Source organism: Harpia harpyja, chromosome 3 (genome assembly GCF_026419915.1).
Source record: "Harpia harpyja isolate bHarHar1 chromosome 3, bHarHar1 primary haplotype, whole genome shotgun sequence".
Lineage (NCBI taxonomy): Eukaryota > Metazoa > Chordata > Aves > Accipitriformes > Accipitridae > Harpia > Harpia harpyja.
In genome coordinates, this window is record NC_068942.1 from 74,657,330 (window position 1) to 74,678,173 (window position 20,844).

Below are 20,844 nucleotides of genomic sequence, written 5' to 3' on the forward strand. Positions count from 1 at the left end.
GTTATGGCTAGGACGCAGCCATGTTTTAGCAGACACTGGAGAGGACAGATCTACAAGACAGGAGGAGAGAAAGCTGTGAGTGGCCTCAAAGGGAGGAAGCTTAAACTTGTTAACATGCAAAAGGGAAGAGCAGTAGGATGCAATTCAGTAGTTCAGTTTTGGCCATGTTAAGTCTGTGTCAACAAGGAGATACACAAACACAGACACAAAAGCTTAGGATTCATCACCCTTATCTTCAGAGATGAGCATCTGAGCTTAGTCAATCTAGACTTCTCTTCAGTTAAGTGAAGAGAAACAGACACTTAAGAGAATGAGTCATTTGACTTCCCTTCAGATTCAATTAATCATACCCTAAATCTGTCTGTCTCTATACAGGGACCCTGAAAGGAGTTCAGGATGATGAGCTCACGCAGACATCTAAACTTTGCCACCCTAGCTCAAGCCATGACATGGGACTAGATGGAAGAGGTATGTTGAGAATGAAGAAGTTTACCAAAGGAAAAGGTTGCACTTGAAACAACAACAACAACAACAACAAAAACCAAAACAAACAAACAAACAAAGAACACACCAAAAAAACCTCCCACAAACAAAAAACATGTAAGATCATCCCAAATGAAAAGGGGAAGATGCCCTTTATTCTCTTTCAAGGAGAGATGGAGAAAGTTAACACATCAAATGGAAAGACAAAGGAAATAAATGAGATAGAAGTTGTTAATGATAACAAAGGACTCATAAGGGACAAGGCAGTAGGCAGATCAAAGAGGGTAAAACTGAAGCAATGGTCTGGCCAGAAGAGGAAGTCTTTCAAAGTCTTAGTGAGTAAAGAAGTTTAGGAGGATACAAGACAAAACCAGAGAAGGAGAACTTTAAGCAATGGTTAGTTTAAAGGACAGCAAGAGAAAACCCAATGGGCTACTAACTGAAAGTGGAGATGGGAGGATTAGGATTAGCTTCTATCCCAACAGAAATGAAAGCAAGAAGGACAAGAAAATGGCAGAGAGACTAGACTAGAAGTTTCATTACTGAAATCAAAGCCAGAGACAGGGGTTGATACAGGAGGAAAGGTCAAAGAAAAGGTTGCATCCAGCAAAGGAAACAATCTGGAAGAATTCAAAGTCTATGCACAGCTGCAAAACTACAAATTCACTGGGGGGTGACACACATGGTGGAACAGCTCACGTGACTGGAGTCATGAAATGGATGGTTACAGGCTCCACAAGAAGGACAGAAAGGGAAGGTGACAGGGGACTCATTTTACACAAAGGAACAGCTTGAATGTGTGAAGCTCTGCTGAAAAACAAGTGACAGGCCAATAAAAAATTAATGGGTCTAGATGAGAGGCAAGGCCAAAGGAAACACTGTCATGAGCACCTGCTACAGACCACCTGATCTCGAAGATGAAGCCTTCTTTAGGCAACAGGAAGATGTCCTGGTTCTCATGGTGAATGCCCCAGCATCTGCTGGAAGGGAATCGTAGTGGGGCACAAGCAATAAAGTGGACTTCTAGAGCATGTCAGGAACAGGTCGAGTAGGAGAAGCACTGTGATACACCTACCATTCTCTAGAAAGGAAGAAGTGGTGGAGAACGTAAAGTTTGATGGCAAGCTTGGCTACAGCAACCCTGAGATGATAAACTTTAAGATCTTGAGGGGTGTGAGGAAGATGGGTACCATAATGACAACACTGGATTTCAGAGGGCAGGCTTCAGTTTGTTCAGAGAAGGAAGCAGGTAAGCAGGACCCCTTGAAGTACTGCCATGAAGGCCAAAGGGGCCAGGAGGACTGCTCAGTCTTCAAGTACAGTCTCCCCAAAGCACAAGGACACTCCATATTGATGTACAGGAAGCTGAGCAGGCAGAGCATGTAGCAGCTTGGCTTTATAGCAGCTCATGAGTCTCCTTGGCCTTCTGTTGCAATGTCTGTTTTCAGGTCTCACAGGTGTCTCTATGTGAGTTTGGAGGAAATGGAGCATTACCCATGGTAGAGAAAGATTGATCAAGGACTCACTTAAGCAAAATCTACATACACAGGTCAATTGGACTGGATGGGATACATTTGAGAATGCTAAGGGAGCTGGAAAAAAGACGCATCTTTGCCATCTTTAAAAAGTTGTAGGAATCAGGGGAAGTTGTCTATGACTAGAAGGCAGCAAGCATCAGGCTTTTCTTCCGGAGGGGGAAGTAGGACACTACAGGCAAGTCAGCCTCCCCTCAGCCTGTTGGAAGGCTATGGAAGAAATCTACCTGGAAACCATTTCCAAACACACAAAAGGTAAGAAAGTTACCAGGAACCACCAGCACAGATTTAATGAGGGCAGATCATGCCTGACTGCAATAAAAGCCACACTGCAGTCAAGGTAAATAGTAACCACTGTTCTTCCTTCGCCCCATTTCATCATTCTGCCTAGGCACCCTGGCAGCCAAATTGAGGAGGTACAGACTAAACGGGTGAACTGCAAGTTGGGTGAAAAACTGGCCAGGTTCAAAGGGTAGTGGTCAGCACTTTAACCATCAGACTTACGAGTGGGATTAATACTGAAGTCAATACTGTTTAATGCCTTCATTAACAATATGGACAATGGGACACAAGGTTCCCTTTGCCAGCCTGCAGACATCACACTGGGACAATGGCCAATACACTGATGGGCAGAGCTGCTATTCAGAAGAATCTTAAGATGCTGCAGAAATGAGCTGACAGAGACCTCATGAAGTTCAACAAGGCAAATGCAATTTTTTTGCACCTGGGACAGAAGAACTGCAGGGCAACAAAACAGGCTGGGAACTGTTTGGGAGGAAGTAGCTTTGCAGACAAGGATCTAGATTCCTCATGGACAAAAAAACAAACATGACTCAGCAGCACCCAACTGCAGTGATGAAGGCTAACTGCATCCTGGAGCTGCATTATTAAGACTGTCGCCAGCAGGTCAAGGGAAGTGATTATTATCCCCTGTTCAGCACCTGCGAGACTATATTTAGAGTACTTTGTCCAGTTCAGGACTCCCCTGCACAAGACAAGGCATTGACATATTGGAGCAAGTCCAGCAGAGAGCCGCTAAGATGATTAGGAGACTGAAGCACATGGCGTGAGGCTGAGAGCTGAATTTGCTCAGTCTTAAGACAACAAAGCTAAGGGGGAGGTCTCATTGGTGTCTTCAGCTACTCAGTGGGAGGTTGTACAGAAGATGGAGCCAGAACTGCCAGAGACGCACAGCAAAAGGACAAGAGGCAAGAGTCACATTTCATCAAAATAAGTTCTGACTAGATACAAGGAAAATATTCTTCATGGTGAGGGTGGTCAAGCATTAGAGAACAGGTTGTCCAGAGAGACTGTATCATATCCTTCCTTGGAGATACCCAAAGCTCAGCTGCTCTAGGCCCTGAGCAGCTTAATGCAACTTCAAAGCCACCACTTTGTGGACCTCCAGAGGTCCCTTCCAATCTAAATTATTCTGGGATTCTACTATACTCTCCTCCCTTGTTGTTTTCGTTTTGTTAAATAGTGTTCTCTGTTCCTCTTCTTTGGATACTTGTGTTCTTCAAGCGTATAATATATTGTCCTGGTCTAATTCACGCTGTATAGTTCTGGCAGGGAGTAGAGCCCTCCATAATCACTTGTAATAAACCAGCTATGAAATTCGTGATGACAACGAAGGTTAAAGAATTAAGCAAATAGTTTAAATGTAAACAGTCAAAAATGCATTAGAGAACATCTTCAGAAATGCCTTCTATTTAGCATTAAAATACTGTTAGCTATGTTTTGGTATTTAAGAGGACTGAGGGAAAACACACATTCATTTAAAGAAATGATTAAAAACACAGCACAACAGTTCAGAAATTGGATTAAGCTAGATGCAGCTGCAATCTTCAAACTTAGTTTAAACCAAATTTGAATATCTGCAACTGAAGCTTTCAAGTTATAATCATGCCATTGACCTTCCTTCCCCTCTCCCTTTTCTTTTTGGCCACTGAAGACTATTGAAAGTATCAGAGCTCCAAGGCAAGAACAACTCCCTTGTAACTACGACTCCAACATGGATATAGTGAGAGCAGATTGCCTGCAAAGAAACAAGAATAAACTGGCTATTTAGAGAGATTATGCAATGCAGCAGAGCTGTAAAATGAGATTTAAAGAGACAGAACTCTGCATTTCAGCCCTGTAAGTAACCATAAAAGTTGGGCAATACTGTAGCAATTTGAAGAGGCCCAGACAACAGAGGAAGAAGTCTTGTCAAAGGGTCCCCTCTCTGAGCTAGTATTTTATTCATAATTCTTTCTCACAAAAACAGTACTGTTTGGCTATTTTGTCTAATCCTTTGAAACAAAGTTAAAACACCTCTTCACATCATTGCATAGATGTCCAGGTTTTCACTACAAAAAATGAGCTCTATGAACAGATATGAAGCATTTTGTGGACCTGAGCTCGTTGAACTTGTGGAGCTTAGCACGCTCAATTAGCACAGTACCACACACTGAAACTGATTATGAACAAATACAACAGTATTAAGTCTTTCCTGCATAAATATTTTAGCAAGTGTAAACAAGACTCCAGTTTTTATAAGCAGCCAATTCCCAAACGAACACCCACAAACATCAGCTGGTTCAGCAAAGAAAGGCAGAGACTATGAACTGCCATGCACCAGCACATTATAAATAGCAAGGAAACATACAGCAAAGGCACGTGTGATAAGGGAGACTAGTTCTGTGTATTAGACATTCTTACAAACCTGGAAACTATAAAACCTTCAAGGTTTGCCCATGGCTTTGTTTAGAGCATAAACATATAAACACCAATACACAAAATAATGATTTTGTAGAACAGTCCAGAACTGTTGAGCAGTTGTTGGGAGATTTTACTTCTGCATTTCTTCACTTTAGAATGGAGGAAAAGAAAAAAATTGTAAAATTATTACCTTAGGCATTCTAGTAAAAAAACTGGTTTTCATTTAACTCTGAATATCTTTTCATTAAAAGCCTCAAAAAATAGCAGCATCATACATTCAGCCAACCCCAGCTGCTTTGCTAGTGATCAAGTAAGAGACAGCGAGCCCACATCACCTCCCTTTCACCTCCCCTCAAAAGACAGACATTACGGCAAGGAAGAATTTGGCCCAAACTACATGGGGGAGGGACGGGAAAGCAAAGGAAGGTTGTTGGGTTTTTTCTTTTTAAAAACAGCAAGTCCCTGCTCCGTTGCTGGACTTTTCCCTGCATCATGTCAAGCCTGCAGGTTGCTGGCAAGCAGAACAGGCACAGTGCGAGACCTGCCAACACTCTCAGACCACACACACACATGCTCTCAGCTGCTCTCAAATACACTGGGGACGACCTCCAGAGCAATCTGGGCTCCACCACCCATCCCTGCTTTCCAGAGTCTGTTTCTTCCCTGTGGCAATAGCCTGTATAGAGCACCATATATGAGAAAATCGTATGCTTACACTACTGAAGGTAGCAGGCAGCCTTGACGTAAGAGCCATCAGCAAGTAGGCCTCCTGAAGCGTGCTCACAAGCTGTGCTGCACCAGCATCCTGATGGAAGCTAATTTCAGCAGTTCATTTGCAACTCAGTTAACTTTGGAAATGCAAACGTAGTAGTACCAGCAAATAAATAAATAAGTAGCTCAGCATTTTTTCTGATCAGACAGCGTAGTGCTCCAAGGATAACTGTTCATTTTTAATACAGTCAACTATCAGTGCACTTCAGTTTCACTCAATGAACAAACCCACACTTTTTCTTTAAAATATATACAGTAAGTTCATTTACCTTGCTACACTTTCAAGTCTAAATACAATAGATATTAACATAGTTTCACCAAAAAAGCAGCCATGATCATGGGCATACAGTGGCAGGGTGAGATTTTGTAAGCTCACTGCCATAGCTCAATTTGCAATTAAAAACTATGTAAAGCTAAAAGTGTGATTAAATGCAGCAGACAACCAGCTCATTATACAGCAGCAGAGAGAAAAGCCTTTCAAACACCAATTGCTCTACCTGAAATATCAGCTGCTGTTGTCATGCCTGGGAGTGAGCAAGAACATCACTTAGCTCATTGAAAAGAACTTTCCCAGAGACAGATTGGCAGCATGACAAACACAGGTTGGCTACAGAAATCAAAGATCAAAAGGATAGCCACAAAAAAGAGAAGAAAACCCGTAAAGAGCCTCAGACAGATACAGGTAAAAAGACAAATTATGTTCCCGTTTCAAAACTGTTTGGGAGATAATTTCATTTAAAGCAACTACAATTTCTTGTATATGATGCTGATAGACTTTAGCCAAGTCAGAATCATTGTGTATGATTAGGTGGGCCCCCACACACAAAAGCTGTGGTGAAGGAAGATGCTCAGATGTATTCCCCAGCAAACACTCATCCAAGAAAGAAGCCATGTTTAGATTCCAGAAAAACGCCTACGCTGTCTTTAATTGTGATTACCTTTCAGCATAACCAAAACGGCTTTTGAAGAATTCAAACACTCCAAGAAGCAATAGGACAGGATTTTTTCTCCTCAGCATTTTACTTTTTTACAATTAAAGACAAGGAACTGGGCAGTCCTTATGCACAACAAGCCAATTTATTTTTAAAGTGCCTGTGCAAAATTAGAGTTTTGATTAAAGTGCCTTCATCCAAAACCAAACTTCACTAACCGTAAAAAGTATTGTAGTGGTCTTTTTCTACTGCTTATATAGGTTAACTTTATACAGGCATTTTTAAAACTTGTAAGATAGTAACTCTGGACCTGACTCTCAAACTAGCTCACGTAAAGTGCAAACTTTACTCTGCCAAACAAGCAGGGCTCAATACTGTTCAGTACAAACAGCTGAATAAAACATTCTGTATATAAAACAATCTGTATATAAATCAGCTGAATAATGATGAGTAAAGCAACCTGGCTATATTTCAGTAACACAGATCAATATTAACCTTTCTGTACCTATGGAGATATATCATCAGATCAATCTTATCCTTTGTATACCTACGCAGGCATAGGATCAGATAAGATTTTCTGTATTTGAGTTGCACGTATAATACTTTAATTTAGGAAAATACCTTTGTCTAAAATATCCCCCCAAAATGAGCACCGTATCAGTAAATCCCATCTACGTCCCTTGGTTAATTACACGTCAGCTTCTGAGTCTTTGATATGACAGTCCATCAGCTGTCATCTTGAAAAGTCACGAGACAAGAGTATTAATTAGCCAAAAAATGACAACTCCTGTCCATGGATATGAGTAACAGCAATTGAAACAGGAAGACCATTCTGTTTCTGGAATTAAAGCTGTTTTTATTCACTCTCTTTAAAGAGTGTAGATTATATAGAACTAAATTAGAATGTATAGCATGTAATGAGAGTATTTATTTAAATATCCTCTGGACACTAAAATCTTTTTTCCATTTTTCCCCCTTTCTATTCAACAGTCACATATTAAGCACAATTACTATGAAGTGTGCATAAATATATGCATTGTCTCACACTTCTACTGCATAAAAACAAAAGCATTTGAACAATTATACTTAAAAATAAACATGCATAAAGCATTTCAAGAACCCTGAAAACTGATAAAATAAAAAGCCACAATAGGTTAACAGATAATGAAAAGGTGCAATGGGCATGTCAACCTTGAAAAGGCCCTTTTAAACTACAACAGTATTGTCAGGTGCCATTACCCTTTGCCAGCCAGCTACCTGACCTCATAAATCAGGTATAACAACCAAATAAGAGCACAATGTAAAATCAGCACTAGGCAGACTTGCCAACTGAATAACGAGTGGCCTGCCAAGGTTTTGAGGTCACATTCAAAACTAAAAATTAATTGTAATCAACCATATTGATAAAAGAAGTCATGGCAACAGGACTAAAGCTTGCAAGTACCATTCTGTAGAGTTTGTGCTCGTGACTCCTTTCCCAGATTGGCATGGAATCCTCCTCCTAAAGTTGGTGTTTTGCCTGCACCTATTGGGGGGGGGGGGGGGGGGGGGAGGGAAAAAGAGACAGACAGACATGTCAAATGCAGTAACTGAATTAAAATATTAAAAAACTTATTGTGCCACTATATTCAGTATCTATATAATTTACAACATGCCAAATTACATTAAGAAGGGCAACAAAAGTGCTTAAGTCATCAAGTACAAATCCTGTGCAATTTATTTCTTCCTTGGGATACCATAAGAATTACATGGCTCCATAAACCCTCCAAATCTCAGCTCCAAAGAAAGTACAAAAATGTCGCAACCCCTATTTTAGGTAGAACATGAAAATCAATATTGTAAAATATTTCTCAAAGTAAATGATGAAACAATTGCCTAATTAATATTTTTGGTCTGAAGAATATTCAATACAGAATTTTAATAGCTAATTACTGGCACTACAGAACATAAAACATGTTTAGCATTCAATAATGACTGTGTTGGCTACTACAGATGTAACACTTACTTTAAAATAACTTCAGTTTAACATTAGGCACACACAGGGACACCTAGGCTACAAAAACTCCAAGTCTGGAACTGCTACTTTTATACCCTGAAAGGCTGGAGACTAAAATGAGTTGTAAATTAGCATAAACTAGAGACTGGTTTATGCATCTGTGCCAATGCTGAGAAGCCTGAATGCAGAGTCTGCTGGGAGTCAATGGAACTACTCATGCAAACCAATCTCGCAGAACAGGTAATTAAACTACCAAGGACAGAAATAGTCTGCCACTAAAGCAGGAAGTTTTTTTAAAAACAATCAGGCTACCTCAAGCAGGATATTCTAATCTATCAGCTTAACAGCAAGTGAGACCAAAAAGCTAAATTGCACAGGACTTAAAACAAGTAATTTGTTAGTAATTGGACTTCTTAATTCAAGTAGTCTGCTCTTCAGAATAGGGGAAAAACGTCATCTTGTTGCCTATGATGCCTACAGTTTTTCCTCAAATTCTTGTAGCTATGTTTTCTCATCCTACACCAGTTCTCTAGAACAAACTAGAATGGTGTTGGAATAGAAACATACAGAAAAGCTAATATTCCTGCAGAATTATTGTCTATAAGTCTTCGAAGCTTAATTTTCCATACAACCTTTAAATTAGGTTCCCAGTGCTATCCACAACAGAAACTGATTTCACCTTCACTTTATTAACAGATCCTTTCAACAAACAATAATTGGAAGCTCCCACATAAATGCTCCACAGCTTAAGTACTTCAGTTCAACATCTCAATTAGAAATGAAAAATATTCAATAGTGACCTCCTCACTAGATACAGAGGTAACCCTCCCAACTCTATTTGCTCCAGACTATTATAGACAGCAGCACCTCCTTGCTATTCTTATAGGTACAGTCTCATATTTCCACAAATGCTCTGAAACAAACCGATGAGGCAAAACAGAGAGAGGTTACCAAACTACCCTAGCACACATAACATTTTTTGGTGTACATTTAATAAGAATGGATTACCTGGCAAAAATTATATCAACAGTGGCAATAGTTTTATGTTCCTTTTCTTCAGTAGCAAATCTAACTTCAGGAATTCTACCTCCTACCCTCCTTTTTTTGTTGTTTTGGGGTTTGCTTTACCACAGGCTACCTCATTTGTCTGATTTGCAGCAGGAGAGCACACACTCAAGCATCAGTACAGTGGAGGAGGCCATAAACTGCGGGGCAAGAGCAGGAACAAACTGCAGGGCAGGCTGGAGGTAGCAGGCACATCCAGCACTTGCATCAAAGGCACCGTTGCCCCCTCCTGAGAACAAAGGCTCCACTTTTCAGTCCCCTCTATCTTTGAATACACCAAAATACTGAACTCTATTGGACCATCATTGTCAAAACAGCTACCTTACTCTTTTACAGGTTTCCCTGTCACTACTAAAAAGCTTGCGCAAAAGCAGTCTTACAGTAGTGAGAAGCAATACTATTAACAAAATAACTTACTCAGAAGCTAAAATCCAGAAAGAATAAAAACAAAATAAAATTAAGCTGAGACTTTAGTGGTTTTGTTCTTTAAGATTCTTCTTCATTAGACATCGAGATATAACATTGTACATAAAAGTAATTTCTTTCCAAGCTATAGAGTCTGCAGCAGATCCTAGCAGAGCTATCTGAAAGACAAATTCTGCTATCAGAGTTGTTGTGCCCATTTCTCAGCGAGTTAACTGGAAAGACTGTACATCTCTAATTAGCATTTGGCTTTGAAAACTGACAGAAAACTAGTCTGTTGAGCACTTACACTCTCAGAACTGCAAACTAATGTTGCCACTGACTATGAAGTCTCACCATCAGCTTTCATCTTTACATGCAGAATGCAAACCAAACTCATTAACGTAACTGTTCAGCTGGGTAATAAAAAGATAAACTCTTAAAAAAGAAAACTGTGAAATCATCAAATTCATTTAAAGACAAAAATCCCTACAAAGCTAGTCATTTAAAAAGTACAAAGGAAAGGAACAGCAATCACTAGACGCAACCAAATTAACATCCCAGCTTAACTGAAATTTTTACATTTCTTGACCTTTTCCATTTTTCCCTCTACAACTTCAAAAGCGAATTAAACAAGCTTTTGGTTTTTCACATTCAGCTTTCAAGATATACAAAAATATATCCGAGAAGTATTTGGTGTCTCCAAGTACTGCCTGCCAAATCTTCAACATTAACACTAATATTTCCCTAAGCCAACTCAAATACCCTCCTTCATGAGGTGGCACCTCCCAAGGTACATTGTCATCTACTGATTATTTTTAGAAACTAACTCAGATTCTCAGCTTTGCGTAACTGAAGCCTCCTCTCCAAGTTAGCTTCGGATGTTTACATGAAATTTTGGACAACAGAAGGTGTGGAGAGATGTGTTATGCAGCTCAGAAGTACAGCTACTCAACTTTTTTGTGGTCCTCTCAGTGGGCTACAGTCCCCCAAGACACCAAAAGAGAATTGAAGATGAAGGAGAAACACCTGAAAACTTGACGATACTCGGTCAAAGCTTACGTGGGTCCAGACCCAGCCCATAACCCTGCATTACTCAAGTGCTGAACTACAGCGACTGTCCCTCAAGCCATCCCCACGTCTGCTCTGTGCAGCACAACTGAGGGCACAGCTGCCATGTGCAAGGTCAAACCCAAGCACCTTGGCTGCTTCTGTTTTGCTCCACCGACCCACTGACAAAGGAAGACACGTCACCCCGCTTCTCTACAAAAATGTTCCTCAAGCAGTAAAAGGAGCAAGCAAAGCTTGAAGTCTGTGGTAACCTTGAACAGCAACAAAGAGACGACAGATAGCAGGAAGAGCACTTATCACATCCCTCCACACAGAGGGGACAAAGAGCAGCCACTCGTGCATCTGCAGCTTAACAGGCATTTTTCTGAGAGCTAGTGACATGCTGAGTTTCAGATTTAACACCTGGGGAAGAAACAGATTCAGTCCCAGCATTATGGATTTTGTTTCCTCTACATAAATGAGCAAGTGAAGACAGAGAATGAAGCTGCTTGCAACTTGACCTGAAGTGTATCTGCTATTTGATAGGACCAGTCCTACCAAAATCCTTCCCTGTGAAATTAAAACCAAAAAACACCAGCCCTTTCTTCAGGACAAGGTAGGGGAAAAACCTTCAGTTTAAAACCCACGTATTTACAGACCCAGCAAAAAATCTGGATCTGGTAAAGAATGCAGACTGCATCACACCAACAGTTTCATAATCAGGGTAGACTAGATAATCTAAGAAAAATTAATGAGCTTCCTACTCAAGTAAGTAAATGTCCCATCACAATTCATGCCTACAATAGCAAAATGATGTGATTAACATTTTCTGAACACACAAAACTACTTAAGTCTGTAACCAAAATAATTCTTTTCTCAGCCATTTTTACAGGGAAGTTAACGGATCTGCATGCACCACAGCCTGCTGAAATGGTACTGCTGAATAACTTACATAGACAGACTTTTAATCTACTCCATCACAGCTAACTATCTATGGGCTTATTTTCATAACTACCAACCAAAGAGATAAATATACTGTTGTGTTCACCACACCCGAGTTTAGGGCTGCACAAGTCCATGAAACCAGTCTGTGTCCAAGTTACGTGCACGATTCAGCATTTTCACAACTGACAGCAGTATACTCTGCAGCACTTCAAGCAAGCATTTGTTGCCATCACAAGGACAGCATATAAAAGACTCAATGCCAGAAAAAAAAACCACTATACACTTAACTGATGCAAGATTGCCACCTGGAGGATTTCAGAAGAGAAGCAAAAATTGATTCAGTTTATCTCACTAAAACATATAGAGGGTAATTATTTTTTGCATGAAGTAGATGCAGGTTTCCCCTCTTCCTTAACAACATAACATGATTATGAATTGGTTTTGTAATGAGAAAACCTAGAACAAAGTATAACAGGTAAATACTCTTCAGGATTTCCCAGAAAGGCCTGCAAATGCAGCATATCCATACTTTCTTCTGTGTTGCAAATTACATCATGACCACTCTACATAATTTAAAATAAACTGTGAATTAGTGTCGTCTCTAGAAATCTGGACCACAAGAGGAATTTTGCTGATATTAACATTATTTTCACTTTTCAGTATCCAGCGGTTTCATTTCAAGTTTAGTGTGTGTATTACTGGTGGAACCCACTTCAGGACTGTTCGAGGCTGCACTATAAGAAATATTTTATGTCAGGATTTGGTCTATCAATATATCCTACAAGGGAACCAATTAACAGCTACCAAGTAAAAACAAAACTGCTACTCCTTCCACTTTTGTCATATTGAAAAATACAGAAAAATCCTTTATTGTACATAACTGACCAAACAAAAACACATGATCTGATACAAACATAGAGTTCATCCTCTTTACTGTCTCACTAGCACTTACTGTGACAGTAATTGTCCATCTTACAAAGTTTCAGAGGAAAAGGCGGCATAGAAGATGAATGGCTAGTAAGCTTAGCTTAAATTTTATGAAAGCTTTTCCTCCCTGTATATAATCCCTCCCTTCTTTCCAGTTTGCTGACTGTAACTTTCCGTTTCCACAAACCCCAAAAGACTGAAATACTTTGATCAATTCAAACACCAGTCAAGTTCTACATTTGAGGTCAATGTAGCTCACACTCCTAGATGGAAAACCATCATGAAGTTTTTAAGTATAAAATAGTACATGCAAAACCTTTCAGTAAGCTTCCATAGGCACGCCTGAAAAATTGAGCATACCACAACTTTACTAAAGGGTAAGCTACATTGGATTTGTCAAAGGACACTGCAGAGTAAGGGTACACGTTCAGCATTTTATGGCAGTACAAGTGGGTCACTGTAGTAAGTTGCTTATAATTTACTTGCAACCAAAAAAAAAAATTGTATTAGCAGGAAGAAACTTCTCCTTGATATTCTAATATTTGAAACAGCCTACTTAGAAATGTTGTGGAGCCTCCTACACTAGAAGTTTTAATGAACACTTGTTGGTGTGTTAAGGGCTACTAGTTCACAACTTTCCTTTCTCCCTCCGAGCAAAAGCAAGCAGGTATCTTTCCACAAGCAACATTCTTCCCACCAGCCTCAAATTAGTATCTTGCAAACTCATGTACATTTGGAGACGGAGAGTCATAGTGCATGTATACTGCACAAGAGCCATGAGCTCTGCGTGATCCTGACTCGGTGCTGAAGTTGGATTAATACTGTCAATGCCCCTTGCAGCCTCCCATTTCTATGACTATGTCTGTATAGTCGTCACCATCCTAAAACCTCCTGGCCTAGTCACTATGTAAGAGTAAGTTAAAAGACTTTAATTCACACCAGTTATTGTAAATCTCAAATAATAAATGCCAACCTAGCATTTAAAGAGAACAAGCATTAGTAATTTATTATGTATTTTTAATCAAAAGCCACCAAAACAAATAGAAATTCCAAGCAATCAACCATAAAACAGTACAGCTGAGTCAAGACAGTCACACCGTTCAATCTCACATGGACACACCAGTGATGCCCATTCACCTAGGATCCCAGAGGCAGGGTAAGTCCTGTGTGGCAAGAATCCCACTTTGGTGGCCAGCCAACAATTACTCCATAACCCTCCTACTGAAGTAGTAACCTTGTATTGGCTTTGTGTGGCAAGGTTTTTGGTAGCGGGGGGGGGGGGGGGGGGGAGTTTACAGGGGTGGCTTCTGTGAGAAGCTGCTGGAAGTTTCCCCTGTGTCCGACAGAGCCAATACCAGCCGGCTCTAAGATGGACCCGCTGCCAGCCAAGGCTGAGCCCATCAGCAATAGTGGTAACGCCTCTGTGATAACATATTTAAGAAGGAAAAAAAGTTGCTGGAACACAAACGACAGCCAGAGAGAGTGAGAACACGTAAGATAAACAACCCTGCAGACCCCCAGGTCAGTGAAGAAGGAGGGGCAGGAGGTGCTCCAGGTGCCGGAGCAGAGATTCCCCTGCAGCCCGTGGGGAAGACCATGGTGAGGCAGGCTGTCCCCCTGCAGTCCATGGAGGTCCACGGTGGAGCAGATATCCACCTGCAGCCCAAGGAGGACCCCACGCCGGAGCAGGGGGATGCCCAAAGGAGGCTGTGACCCCGTGGGAAGCCCACACTGGAGCAGGCTCCTGGCAGGACCTGTGGTCCCATGGAGAGAGGAGCCCACGCTGGAGCAGGTTTTCTGGCAGGACTTGTGACCCCATGGGGGACCCACGCTGGAGCAGTCTGTGCCTGAAGGACCGCAGCCCAGGGAAGGGACCCACGCTGGAGCAGTTTGTGAAGAACTGCAGCCCGTGGGAAGGACCCACATTGGAGAAGTTTGTGGAGAACTGTCTCCCGTGGGAGGGACCCCACACTGGAGCAGGGGAAGAGTATGATGAGTCCTGCCCCTGAGGATGAAGTGGCAGAAATAACGTGTGATGAACTGACGGTAAACCCCATTCCCCATCCCCCTGTGCCGCTGTGGGGGGTAGGTAGAGAATCTGGGAGTGAAGTTGTGCCTGGGAAGAAGGGAGGGGTGGAGGGAAGGTGTTTTGAGATTGGGTTTTATTTCTCATTACCCTACTCTGGTTGATTGGTAATAAATTGAATTAATTTTCCCCAGGCTGAGTCTGTTTTGCCCATGATGGTAATTGGTGAGTGATCTCTACCTGTCCTTATCTCGACCCACAAGCCCTTTGTTATATTTTCTCTCCCCTGTCCAGCTGAGGAGGGGGGAGTGACAGAACAGCTTTGGTGGGCACCTGGTGTCAAGCCAGGGTCAACCCACCACAATCCTGTAGGTCTTATTTGAAGTTGAGAAATGCCCCTAGCTCCCCCAACTTGTCTTCTCCATCCCACAGTTCTGTTGCCTCCAACTACAGAGGCTGCATTTCATTACGCTAACCTCCATTTTTTATCCTGTTTTCCCCAGGGAAAACAGTGCCCACAGCAGCCCTGCCCACTGCTCTCCTCTCTCTGCCCAGTTTCAAACAAACCTGAGAGGGGGACAGAGGTCTCAAAACTACAGGGTTTCTGTCAGTTTTGTAAAAATAGGCAGCCAGTTGGGAAAGACACATGCTAAGAGCTAGCTAAAAGCTTCTGAAAAATAATTCTGATTTAAGTTTTTACTAGAGATGTGACCCCAAACTCTGTAGCAGGCATGGGGCAGCCACGGCCCAGGGCATCAGGCACCTCTGTGGGTGCAGAGATGGGCTGAGGCCAGGTGGGATGTCAGCCTGCATGTGGGGGTCAGGATCAGGCCCAGCAAGGGGAAACAGGGTCAGACATTCCCGTGATGGACAGGCAGGACCGTAGGGACGGGCTAAGGCCAGGCAGGACGTGGGCCTGGCTCAGCAGGGCCCACAGGCAGGCAGGGCAGGGCTGTGGGGAGCTGGAGACCGGCCCTGCTGCGGAGCTGCTGGGGCAGGGGCAGACATCCCTGGGGGTCTGACGTGGGGTCCAGGGCTGTGGGCAGGGTTGGGGGAGCCCCAAGGAGAAGCTGGTCAGGAACAGCAAGGGCCAAGAGCGCCTGGCAAAGCCCTTGTGCCACCGGACAGCACACACACACGAGATCCCTGAAATTTCTAAAGGGCAGGTTTCCAGACTGCCTTATGGTTTGTGCCCAAAAAGCTTATCAGATGCCATTTTTCTCAACTTACTACCAAGCATTTAAAGGTGATTTCTGGAACAAAAGAAGCTGAGCTTCCCCAGACACAGTACGTTTCAGGATCACAAGCTCAGTATGCCTTGCAGTGCCCTTTTCTCATGCTGTATTTTCTCAGTTGTGTCTTCCAGCTTGCCCCCACACTGCCTGCACACCAGCTCTCTAAGGTGGGTCTGTTTTCTCCTCCTTTGATTAGTGTCAGATTTCCACTTTCTCAGCTTCTTTAAACAAAAACCTGATGAGAGACCTGGAGTATCAGTTTTTGCACCATGCTGAGCTTTCCTCCCCTCACTCTCTTCAGCTTTGTACTCTGTTTTTCTCCTGTCAGCCTAAGGGTAAATACTTGTGAAAACGGTTTCTCCCAACAAGTACCACAAGACAGAGGACTCCCAACCAGACACAATGAAAGAGTGATCAGAAAATTTGCCGCCTTCAAATGCGGCACACGACTCGCAACCTGCCTTTCTGCAAAAGCAGCTACCATAAAAACCAATGCAGATGGGCTCGATGGAGCTCCATTTTCCAGGATGCAATTACAGTATAATAACGGAGAGGGAGAAACTTAGCTCACTCTTAGACCCTGTATTGCTGTACTTCACGCTGGGATGCGTTCAAATCTTATGACTGATAAGAGTTTGTTAAGAACTTAGGTATGGAGAAAAAAAAAAAAGCAGGATGCATTCATTCCAATTAGCAAAATGAGGAATTTTAATTCAAATGCTCCCCAAATTTGACAAGCAGCCACAGAGAGCAACCTCTTTTGGCTAGTTTGAGACAGTCTGAACTGGCTATCAATTATAATGTGGATAATTATTCTTCAAAACTAGACTCAGCCAGGAAAAGCACATGCCTCAAACATTTTCTGTGCAAATAACAAGAGTTCCCTGGAGCTCAAATGTACATGACAACCCTTTCCCACTAGTATCTGCAGACTTTTCCAGGGTCAAATCAGTTTAGCTCAGAAACTCAATTTCAACACACAGCCTTACAAGCTCCAAGAGTACAACATGTCCAGGGTTAAGCCTCAAGATGGACTCTTACCTGGCTGTGACCACTTACAACAGAACTAGGAATTATAATTAACTGGATCAGTACGGAGACCATCAAAGCTTTCACTAGCTTGCGCTTCCTGAGGACTTTCCGACCAGAAGATCAATTGTGTCTTTCTAGATACACAATAACTCCCTTCTAGAGCATGAAGAGGGTATCCCCTTGCTAGTGAAAGAACTTACCAGCTCATGACACAGCAAGCGACAGGTACCTCACAAGAAGTGATGATGTCACTACCCAAGACAGACAGCATTAGTAAGAATTGTGGGATTAGGCTAACCTGCAATCATATCCTCCATTTCCATCAAGACCATGGCAATGAAGAGCATCAGCGTTATTATGCTGAGACAGACAGGTCATGCCCATCTCCAAAGGGCATCTCATCAGGACTGGGATGGCCTAGCTCTCTCTTTGCATCTTTACATAAGCACACTATCTCCTTTTATATTGCCCAGCTACCATCAGGGAAGATTTCATAGTCCTTATTACAAAGTACTGCATGCGCAACTTGATAAACCTTACTCCAAATAAATCTTCACCTTGCAGCCTGGATTCCTGGACACCTTATCACAGAATCTCACAATTGTAAATATCTCTACTACCACTTCTCACAAGGAGATCAGAAGAATTAGCTAAGCATTTTTAAGAGAGAACATACCTATATAACTGTCAAAGTCAGAGGAGTTTTGTGCTCACCACTTCCCAAAACACAAGCTAAAAAAAAAATGAGTATGAATACCTAGGGACACCTACACTTCATGCTGCAAAGCCATAGCCCCCTGATTCTTGGACCAGCTTTAAAAGAATGGCCAAAACCCTCAAAAGCATCTTTGTAGAGCTCTAAGAACATGATCTTCCCCTGAAGACTCACAAGAACAGCTGTGCCAAGTCAGATTGAAGGACTGTCTAGTCCAGTATCCTACCTCTGAATGGTAGAGTTCATTAACATACATGCCTACAAGTGAACACAAAACATAGGAGGAAAGCTTGTCATGATGCTTCTCTCGTATAATCTCCCAGAGCCTAGAGATCTGTGGCTCAAGGATTTCCTGAGCCAGAAATAGTATCTTTTTTTTAATGGCCATGACACATTTTTATTATGTTTGCCCAATCATTTTTTGACTCATGTGAACTTTTAACATCCACAACTTAAGATTCACAATAAATTTTTTTCTGAAAAATTAAACGAACAAACAAAAAACCTCCTAATGCTTCTGAACCTCCTACTTGCTACCTTTAAAATAAGCTAGCCACTAGATTTCTTAGCAATCCCTAGTTTTTGCATTACGTGATACTGAACAATCGCTCATCCTTGTTCGTGTTATTCTACTGTATTTACAGACCTCTACTATGTCCCCATTCAATCATCTCTTTTCCATTCTGAAGAGGCTGAGTCTATTCAGTCATTCTAACCGAGCAGCTCTTTAAGAAGCCCTACTCTTAATCAGCCCATCTTCCTCTCTGCATTTTTTCTAGTTCTATTAGAGGTTTTCTTGAGGAGGGAAAAGAAAAGAGAGAAACACACCAGAACTGTACACAATATTTAAATTGCAGATAGTGCTGTGAATATGTAACAGTGTATGTATATGCTGTCATATTCTCCTTATAACTTCTAACATTCCCCTCCCCATTCTGTTTTTTTGTACTGCGAATGAACGCTAAGCTAAATGTTTTTACAGAGCTCTCCGTTAAGACCTAGGGATCTCCTTCCCAAGTTATACTAGCCAGTCCAGATGCTACCATCCCACATGTGGAAGAAAGTAACAATGCTAACTCTCACTGCAACTCTCGATCCCACCTGCTATCCTACTATCCAGCTACCAAGAGCAACAGGTCCTTCTACAGTCTTTACCACCCCAAATAATTTGGCATTGCCAGCAAACCTCATTAACTCACCATTCACCTGTTTTCCAGATCATCAGCACAGATTTTATGGAATCTCACTGGCACCTCCTTCAGGAGACTCATTATTTATTTCTAGTATACATTTCTTATAATTTGAGTAGTTACTCTGCTCTGTAAGGACTTTCCCTTACCCATGACAGCTCAGATTCTTGAAAAGCTTCTGGTGAAGGATCTTGCCAACCTCCTTTTTCAAATCCAACCATCTGCTTTGTCCACTTACTGACTTCTTCAGAAAACTCCAAAAGATCTGTAAGGCATGCCTTCACTTTTTGCCAAAAAACTTTCTTCCCCCATATTTATCTGCACATCCATATATTCCATCCTTCGCTGCTTCTGCCCTTTTGCCCAACAGACTTACTAGCCTGCATTTCCCCAAACCTCACTACAGTAGCAAAGCGAGAGCTTTCAGTCATATTCAAGCACAAGCCCACTCTTTCTCAGCACACTAATGCTCAGCTTTAAAACTGTCAAAACAATGGAAAGAAACACTCACACACCTGCACTGGAAAACACTGGCTATAGCAAGCTTCCCTGTGAAAGGCATCAGTGTTGAGGCTGGGGCTTCCTACACTAGGCACATTGATAGCTGAATATTAATACTGCCTGGGAAAACCTAGCTGTGATCTCACACCTTCTTCCAACCCTGAGAGAACAAAAGAAGGGATTTCCCATGTTTTACAGTGAGGTTGCTGGGCTTACTAGCAAGGACTTGGCATGATCTAGACAGGCCACTTTGTATTAACATTAGAGAAGTGCAGGACTCTTCTTCCTCCTTCAGCAAACAACGGCAAGATTCTGAATCCTTAACACACAGCTTGGCAAAAATAAAAGGTTTTGCTAGATGTACCAAAGAGAAGTCAGTAACAGTATCTCAGTGCTTTCCATTCCCTTTTGCTTCTTTATGATGAAAATGAAAATAAATTATGAATAAAGGCATCTATAACCATTCGACACATATTAGCACACAAATAGAAGCCTTCATGAATCTTGGAAGGGTCTGGGGAATCTTACTGCACAACAGGAGCTCTGAACTCCATAGACACCAAGAGCCTCATTCAACTCCCAGTTCTGCAACAGAGAACCTGACAGCCCTCATACATAGACAACAGTCTCAGAGTCACACAGCCCTACTGACCAAGAGCCAAGGTCTCAAAAACAGTAGCCCAGGCACCTCTGACACTGCAAACGCCCCACACATTAGGGCTGCCTGTGAACACCAGACTGCAGTCCAAGGAGCCTCAGCCCAAGGCATTTCATACACAGGGAATCCCTTGGAGCCACATACCTAAAGAGCCAACAAAAACAGGAGAAGGTGTTAAAAACAGGTAACTTTGATGGAAACCTGCTTATGTAATCAGAAGTCACTGAAAGCTATAGCTTACCAAAAAATGTTGCTTTCAGCAAGTACATGTTTTCTGACTTAAAAGAAATGTATGTTCCATTGGAAGTTCCCCAGCCAGCACAACACTCAGAGATATAAATTCTATCTTGCTTACACAGGAAGCAACTTTCCTCCCCATTCTCAAATACTTAGATCAGTGTCATACAAGCATAATAGACAAGCACAAATCATGAAGACACTGTTATTACAGCACAAATACATCTTTTCAGATTAGCTTGCATCACTCCATTTAAGTCAAGCAAAAAAAAAAATTATTTACAACAGAAGCATCTGTTTTGGAACATAAAGAATTATAACAGCATAAACGACCCATATCCAAATTTCCTTAAAGTATTTACTGTGTGAAACAGGGCCTGCTCTCATCCTTGCAGTAACTTAGCAAATCTACAAACAGCATTGTTTTGAACGTCCTGTTCT

General features: G+C 41.9%; 1 protein-coding gene across 3 annotated transcripts in view; it reads right to left on the reverse strand.

Annotated features, from left to right (window-relative positions):
• The window catches only part of BRF1 (BRF1 RNA polymerase III transcription initiation factor subunit), a 178,306-nt gene that overhangs the window by 155,643 nt on the left and 1,819 nt on the right, over nt 1–20,844 (reverse strand). For 2 of the 3 annotated variants that reach the window (XM_052783393.1, XM_052783395.1), the window contains exon 2: nt 7,869–7,949. The exons of the other annotated variant lie outside the window; for it this stretch is intronic. In XM_052783393.1, coding sequence (XP_052639353.1) covers nt 7,869–7,949 — 81 coding nt within the window. The remainder of the gene's footprint in view (nt 1–7,868; nt 7,950–20,844) is intronic. 3 annotated transcript variants of the gene reach the window in all.